The 8,903-nt window shown below is 37.0% G+C and overlaps 1 protein-coding gene across 1 annotated transcript; it reads right to left on the bottom strand.

Moving 5' to 3' along the window:
* Nucleotides 1-1,360: 1,360 nt before the first annotated feature.
* Nucleotides 1,361-6,373, bottom strand: LOC111467238 (transcription initiation factor IIB-2). Its single transcript, XM_023112087.1, has 7 exons — nt 5,725-6,373; nt 4,703-4,727; nt 3,383-3,512; nt 3,170-3,300; nt 2,978-3,066; nt 2,199-2,275; nt 1,361-1,760 (listed from the first exon to the last, which is right to left on the bottom strand). The coding sequence occupies exons 1-7, from the start codon at nt 6,075-6,077 to the stop codon at nt 1,627-1,629; spliced, it is 939 nt and encodes a 312-aa protein (XP_022967855.1). The 5' UTR covers nt 6,078-6,373; the 3' UTR covers nt 1,361-1,626.
* Between the last annotated feature and the right edge of the window lie 2,530 nt (nt 6,374-8,903).

Genomic DNA, 8,903 nt, shown 5'->3' with positions numbered 1-8,903 from the left:
TAAATGACTTAGTTTTTAATCATTTGCACCGTAAGTTTGATTTTACTTGAGATTCTTCACTCTGAGCAACTCTGGCATGTTTGTAAATTTAACCCTTGTTGGGGTCTTGGTGAGAATATCGGCACATTGTTCTCTGGTATCAACTTTGATTGGTCTCTGATCAACTTCATCTTCTTCATAAGAAGTTTCAATTTTGTAACATGCAATTTCATCCACTCCTCTTCCGAGCGGGAACTTCATCATCAGACTTGCATGTAGAAACTTCATCATCTCTTTTGACTCACAATGTATCATTAAACTCCCACATTGGCTAATTAAGGAAAAAATCATAGGTAATATAAGTGAAGGACGGGTATAAAAGTGATGGACACTATTTCCATTGATATTAGGCATTTTGGGGAAACCAAAAGTTAAACCATGAGAGTTTATGCTCAAAGTGAACAATATCATATTAATGTGGAGGGTCGTTCCTAACATGGTGTCAAAACCATGCCCTAATCTTAACTTGTTGTGGTAATGTCTCAGCCTATGATGTCGTCATTCATTGCGTAAACAAAGCAAGGTACTTGAGTCTAAGGACAAAAGGTTGAGTAACCTACATATACCCAAAGGGTAAAGAGTCAGACTAGGAACGGGTCAAAACTTTGAGGCCTTCTCAGAGGCTCAGATAGCCATAGAGATTAGGCTCGAACTTCCGAGAACCTAAAGAAAAGACTTGGGTAATCTAATTGGATAAAGATGCAACAATGACATATAATTAAGTTGTTTACTAAGTATTTTTATACTCACTACATTCTTTGTTTTTAGGTGACTGCTAACCACCAGACAATGGAGAAAGTTCTCGGGAGATGCATAATTATAAAGGGAGTCGTCCCCTTTTATGTCGTGTTTGAAATTTTATCCCAAACACATTCTTCGTTAGTAATAAATTCGAAGATCACTGACTCGTGATTGGATTTATTTATATCAAATAGAGATCAGAGAATATAATATTATCCGACCCTATTTATCAAATGGAGAAAAAATGTTCCCCACTCTCTTCCCATCCCCATTCCCATCTAAACAAGAAAGAACCCCACAGGTCCTCGACTCATAAAATGTGCATCTCCAAAATATTTAATGCAAAACTCAATAACATCTCATGGTTTAATTTAGGTAATCGATCAAATTTTGAGTCACCCTAAAGTAGGTCTCCAAAAAATGGAACACAAGAACAGTATGAACAAGCGAAATGAAATTTTGCATAAACACTCAATACTTGCATCATCATCACCACCAATCATCAAAGCTTCAATGCCACGAGGGAAAACAGAATACTAAAATGCAGAGTCCTAAAAATTCAGTATGAACTTGAAGCAAATGCTAAATTTGGGAGAACTTTGATTGTGAATTGAGGTGAAAATTATGGAGGTTCATTTGGAATTTTGATAATGGCAATGAATCTATTTAGAAAAAAGAGAGAGAAGCAGAGCAGGAGGAGGAGGAAGAAAAGAGGGGGATAGATTTTCTGGCTACCACTCCTTGTCTTGCAATCTCTGAGGGTTTAAATACAAGGCTAACAAAAAGTAATCATTCCAATTTCGACTCGATTTCTGTCATCATTCCTTAATCACTTTCCTCAACATTTCAGGGACTGCACAGGTTCTTAAGATCCTCCTCTTTCGCATACCAACCCGGTATTATCTTCGACACGTGCGGATACAGATCTTTATATGAATTTCTGATCGTCCCTTCTGCAACACCCGTAGCTACTGATATATCTGCGCTTAAATCAGATCCACATATTTAATACATAATACACTTGATCAAATTGCACATCAAGACTAACAAAAATAATGCTCGGGAGTAGAGGTCTAGTTTAAAGATGTTCATGGGACAGGGCAGAAACAGGACGACCTTATCATAACTATATTAAACAGGGCAGGAGCGGGAAATATAATCCCATAGCCCCATTTATCTAACGGAGAAAAAAGCTCCCAATTCTCTCCCCATTCCCCATCTAAATGAGGAATCGTTCGGAGCAAGTCACCGTGGTTAAAATGGACATCTCTGGTTGGAAAACCAAAAATTCCAGAAACAGTTAACGGAATCACTAACAAACATGATTTTGCAGATAAGAATAACGTGAATCATCTCAGATTATGATCATACTTCTAAACTTAAATGATGAAGCGAAGCTTATTGGCAGCTAACATTACCTTTCAGAGGCTTCTTATCATCTGAAAGCTGAGTGATAATGTAAATAACTGCGGCTGCAATGGAAATAGGGCTCCTCCTGAAAAGTGAGAAGAAAATACTCTCAAGCAAAAAGTCAACCAGAATAAATTCCAGTCCAAAGAAAAAATAGGGCTCCTCCTGAAAAGAGTCTGGGAAGAATGAATTACAGTATAGGATGAAAAAAATACAGTTGACTAACAGTAGTTTTTTTGTTTTCTATCTTCATAAAAAAACATCCTATTTTTTTAACTCGACAAAAGTGGGGGTGGACCTCAAGCACAGAATGAAGTGGTTACGAGGATAGGCAAAGCTTCATATGTAACAGCCCAAACCCATTGCTAGCCGATACTATCCATTTTGGCCTATTAACGTGTCTAAGGGAAAGGTTTCCACACCCTTATAAGGAATGTTTCGTTTCTCTCTCCAACCCATGTGGTATCTCCGTTCATATTGATAGGGGAAAGAAGCCATTAATCGTGAATAATGAATAGGATAAAAATATATAATTGTCGGCTTATGGATAAGAAATTTTCAATTCTAAGTCGGAGAACAAAGAAATCAACCAGTGGATACCAATACTGCGGTGGGGCAGCATGGAAAGCAAGCACATATTAAACTGTAACATTCAACCATATGCCCGTAGTCAAGGATATGGTCAGCTACTACTGACAGACCAGAAGAGGGATGCTTTCAGGATGGATTTTGTCGAACAGAAACGCTTACAGATTACATCACAACAACCAGAGGAAACGAATTTTACCTAATATCAAACTCTTCAGATTTCTGTACAGCTTCTTGGGCAGCTTTAACAGCTTGATTATTCATCCCAAGATTAGAACAAAAACGCCTCTATATTCATTCGGAAAAAAAAATTGACGTCAGAAAAAAACGACATATTGTCCATGATCAAAGTTCAAAAAATCAAAACGACTTCTTTCACCAAAAAACTCACCATGAAGTCTCCGGCGTGTATCGTTCCCATCTCCACAGACTGACCTGTCTCCAACCCCAACTGTTTCACAATGTATTCTTTTGCTCGGCCAATCTCCTTCTTTGTTGCCCCATTGGCAACGGAGCAAATTTCTACTCGAAATCAGCATGATTAGGTAAGAATAGAAATTAAACTACAAATGTTCCAGATATTAAATGATATGTAAGAAAATACCCTTGACCGTGCGGGGTTTATCTTCTTGTCGACAAGCAATGTATAAGCAAGCAGCCAATAAAGCATCTTGATTTCTTCCTCTACTAGATTTTTGATCTTCTACTCTTTTATATATTTCATTGGCCCGATCCTATATATAATTAATATATTTGAAACTCATTGAAGATAAACATTTACAAAATATCAAAGGTCACTATCTAGAGAAATGAACGACACTCAAAAGAAAAATCTAAAACCAAGGTGATCTTCAAATCATATACTACAGGATATATTGAATAACCTCTTTTAATAGGAAACAAATTTTTTTAATGAAAAACTATTTATTCACGGACAGAACACAGGTATATACAGCTGGGCAATGCCCACAAAAAAATGTTTGAGACAATAAAGAGCCAAGAAAAAGTGGCAAAAGCCTCTACAAATACGTCTTTAGCAACGATACCAAGTACAATTGCAACAGATAACAATTACAAAATATTTTTGTCATAGACACCCAAGAAGATATAATGTTTGCACAAAATCTACAACAGACGATTCTTTATCACAGCTATAGTGTGTTTTTAAAGAATTCTTCAAAGTTATAAATGAATTCACTCCCACCCACTATCCAACTTCCTTATTCTGTATCCTCATTATTCTCCTGTTAATGCTCCACAAATTCCTCTCCCATTTTCTGTTTTCAACCCCCTCAACAGCATTTTAGACCCTTTAATATGCATTTTGTTACTACAGAAATGAAGCTCAAAACAAAATTTTAGTCATGACACTAAAAGAATAAACCACTGTCCTAAGTGAATCAACTATTGAGTCTAAGCAAGCACGTTCTTGGTTAGAAATAGGGAAGGGCTTTAGAAATTATACAATTTTCTGTTTCTCTGCAAAACTTGGTTACTTTCTATTCTATGCTTCTATCTCACAATTCATAAGGACTTCAATCTTATTTTCAGGGCTTGCACTTCTTTGATAATATGTGTAATTACTCTTTTCTTCAAATTTATGCCAATAGGAAAGCGTTTTTGTAGCCCCTTAGCTAAGTGGGAAACCTCATCTCCCACCCTTTGTAACCTCCTTTTTTATAAGGAAAGCCATGTTTACTATCTATATATGTGTCCATGGTACGCATCCAACAATTCCAAATTGACCCATGCATTGTGCATCGCTTCCCGATTAAACGTTTAACAAGAACTATGAAACATACATTACTCCAACCTTGAGAATACTGAAAGATAATTCTATACTGACAAACCTGAACGCTTTGAGAAACTACAAGAAATAGAAACTTGTGGTATTATGTCATAATGGATGGAAAACTGCATATACCTTTATGGTTGCAACAAGGCCCAACCTGAAACACAATAAAGCTGCATTAGTTATCTATGGTCTTTCTAAATGTGGCACTTCTTAAAAATAGTCTCAAAAGTAACCGCAGCAAAATCATAGTAGCCATGGGACTCAACAAAATCTTCCAAAGATATTGAAACTCATAACTTCATTAAACATTATAAATCAATCTCAAATCAACTCAAAGTTGGGACGCTTAGAACATGCAGCCGAACAAAAATTCTAATCAGTACAAGAACACCACAAACTGAACGAAAATACGAAGAAAAAAAAACACTAGATGGAAGGAGTAAACATTAAGTTTATTCACTATTGAAAACCCAATTAGAGAAGTGGCTCCACCCAAAATGAATACAAAAAAGACCTTGAAACTCGAAAGCAACAAGCTATATCGACCTAATTGAGCTCTGACTTAAGATATTCCACTCCATCTACAAAGTTGCTTGCCAGGAAATTGAAGAAAGAAAGCAAAAGCTACAAGAAAGTTTTCCAGACGTGAAGAACCATTTTACAAAATTCAGCTCAATCACAAAGCGGCGCATCTATACAGTAAAGGGATAGGTTTCAATTCAATATTCTCCCCGCAAAAGAAATACCCAGATCGAGTTTTCATTCATAGGACTTCTTAGCTCAACATATAAGTTCCTAACTTCTGATAAGTGAATCCGTAAACAAGGTAAGATCACTTGTCCTCGACTGATTTTTCAAAGAAAGAAAGAAACGCTTCCCCTAAATTACAGAAAATTCGCCAACTAGTTCCTGCTGCATAACCCGAATCCTAAACAATCTGTTCCCAAAATATGTATCCATCATTAAAATTTTCCCACGAACATAAAAATCCTCAAACTAGTCAGATTTCCCAATTCCCACCCCGCCATAATCCCAATTCGATCTGTTAAACGGCACAAGGCTAAGGAAACGAAATCAAGATCCAGAGAAATCCAACAAATTCCACTCTTCCTCAGCATCCAAACCACCACCAAGACAGCCAACCCCCTTACCTATCAGACATAGTAGCAATGGTCTTGAAAGCAAGAATCAGCCCTCGATCTGGATTAGACCCACGATTCTGCCACCGACCCAAAGACGACGACAAGAACTCCCCAGACGTACCATTAGGCTTGGCAATCACGGTCGAGAGGCCACCATCAGCCAAAAGCGGATTCGTCGGTCCACCAACACGAACCGGGTCGTTATCCCCAGACTCGTTGGCAAAAGTCCTCCACTCGGAGGTCTCATCGATGGAGTGCGACTCAAGCACAAGGCCGCACTCGGAACACACCGTGTCTCCGGCGGAATGGTCGAAAACAACCTCCGTCTGACGCTTACAGTCAGAGCAGAACGCATCGGACATTGTTCAAAACCTCCTCCTCCTCCTCCTCCTGTTCTAACCCTAGAAAACCTCACCGATCGGAATTGGGGGAACCGAAGCGAGAGGAATCTTCGTTCCGGCAGAACTTGGGACTTGAATCCTTCAGATTCTTCCTCCGGAGAGGCGTCGGCAATGGATTTCGACGATGGAGGAGAATTGAAAGGGAGAGTTGGATGGGAAGACGAAGAAGAGGGTATTTATAGAGAGAGATTTTGGCGTTTGGTTTTGGTGATTTTGGGGAATTAGGAAAGTCATGGAAGTTTCGTGGATGAGAGAGCTTAATTGGGCGAATAGGAATAGGGTTTGCCTTTCTTCTGAGTTGGTTTTCGCCCACTTTTTGTTATTTAAATATAATCTATATAATTAAATTAAAATTAATCCATTTTATTTTACTCTTAATTTTAAAATATACCTCTTTAAAATAATTTTTATTTATTTTTAACCTAATTTTTACCGACTCGATTTTAATTTTGAGTGAGTTATGAACTTCTACCGGTGACTGTTTGTTCTCTTATTTGTATGGGTGAGAATTACTTTTGTAATCGATTTAATATGTCAGTGTCCTATAATTATAAAACTTTTTATAATAAATAGAAGATGATAATTACTAAAACAAAGTGGTTTTCCAGTGGTTCCGTCAAACTTCACCTACTCTACTTCCAAGCGCCTCTTGGAATTTGAAAAAAGAACCTTCTCGACTCTTTACACAGATCAGAGTCCAACAGCTACACATCTCTCTTTACGAGTTCAAGAGCAAACTCAATCGTTTCCACGGCTCATGATCAGTACAAGTATTTGAATTTGGTATGAACACCACAACTCTCTGAGTAGATTTACAATTGGGAGCATTTACGATTGTTTCCTCTCAAGAATAAGATTGTTAAACGTAGAGTAGATCATATTTGTGTATAGTAAGATAATCTAGTGATTTACTGGTTTGTTACCAAATCTATGATTTAGAATGTAATCTTCATTATACACATCTATAAATACATGAGGTGGTGATCCTAGGTCAGGTCATCTATAAATACATGAGGTCGTGACCCTAGGTCAAGTCATTGAGCCATTCAACCTAACATGGTATCAGAGTCATGCCCCTAAACTTAGTCGTGTCAATAGATTGGCAAATCCTCGAATGTCGAACAAAGGATTCTAAAAAGAAAAAAGGAGTAAAAAATGACTAAGATTCCAAATGAGTCGAGCCTCGATTAAGGGTGCTTTGTTCTAGGGGAGGTGTTGGATGATGAAAGTCTCACATAGTCCAATAAAGATAAGAGAAATAAAATTGGAGAGAGCAACGAACCATGGAGTCGTTGAAATAAAATTATAAGTGTCATACTTTGATATATTTTGATTTGTCCATCATTTTGATTTAGCTATCACATCATCACGTCGGGTATCTTGTCTCGACTATAATTTCTTCGTTTAGCACTGATTTAAGTGATTGAAAAGTCGTTGAAATCGTTTTTCTCAACCTTATACTGTGCATAATTCAAAATACTGAATTAATAATTAAGAGTAGATTTGTTATTATCGAAAGAACAATTAATTAATTATGAAATTAAGGGCCAAAAAAACACGTACCATTTTGAGGACTTACTAAATGGAGAGCTTATAGCATAATTTTCACAAGTTCGAATTCACTTCTTCCCATATAGAGTAAGTGTGAATGTTTGAATGTTGAATGTTGAGTGTTGAAACAAACAAATTGCTCTCCATGCCAAATATTTGGGGTTGAATGTTGAGGAGGTTTCTGGTTCAAAGCGAGGTGGTGGAATCATAGTTCCATCGACATAGCCCAGCATGTCTTGACTTTCAAGGAGAGGGAGAAGTTGGCTTTTCCAAAGAAGATAATTGGAGGAAGAAAGTTTGATGGTGATCATATGGATTATAGTATTGAAAGGAAGAAGATGATAACAAGATTCGGAAGCCATAGAGAAGAAAGGATCAGGGTTGTTAAACCGAAAGGGCTCTGATACCATGTGAATGTTTGATTAATCCACCACACCTAAATGGTGGTGGGAGTTCTCTTATTTATAATCATTTACAGAATACAGAAATAAGGTAAATTACAAATAATAAGGAAATAGCGATAAAAGGAAAGAATAATAAATGAATACAATATATTTGCATTTAGTAAAATGGCAAATATGGTAACCCGTAATGTAAGGCAAATATCTAGATATTTGCCTTATAATGAATGGTCAACTATCCTTAACAGTAAGTAAATGAGTAATTTCAAGTGTTGATTAACTTAATTTAACTTAAAGTAAAATGTCTTATACTAACCTATATGTTGTTAAGTGGAAATACAACTAACCTATACTAACTTACCGTCAACTAAATTCAAATTACGAAATTACCCTAAGCATGTGTCACGGTCTCCTAGTTACGATACCATCGTCAACCATACAGGTGAGTCTTGCCTTTATCTGAAAAATGAAAGTAGCACATAGTTTGAATATTTTTAGTAGAATGTACTATAGAGAACTAGTTGTTAAAGTTTCTTATTCCAGCTTGTAATAGTTCAAGCCCACGGCTAATAGATATTGTTCGCTTTGGCGTTACGTATCATTGTCAGCCTCGGTTTTAAAATGTGTAGGGAGAGGTTTCCACACCTTTGTAAGAATATTTCATTTCTATCTCCAATCAATGTGAGATCTCACAATCCACCCCCCTTGGAGGCCCAGCGTCCTCGTTGGTACACCGCCTGGTATCTAGCTCTAATATCATTTGTAACAATTTAAGCCCACCACTAGTAGATATTGTATAGCCTTCAGTCTCACAATTTTAGAATACGTCTAGTAG

This window comes from Cucurbita maxima, unplaced genomic scaffold, assembly GCF_002738345.1.
Source record: "Cucurbita maxima cultivar Rimu unplaced genomic scaffold, Cmax_1.0 Cma_Scf00033, whole genome shotgun sequence".
In the NCBI taxonomy this organism is placed as follows: domain Eukaryota; kingdom Viridiplantae; phylum Streptophyta; class Magnoliopsida; order Cucurbitales; family Cucurbitaceae; genus Cucurbita; species Cucurbita maxima.
The sequence above is the reverse complement of the archived record's forward strand: the minus strand, read 5'-3'. Positions and strand labels throughout refer to the sequence as shown.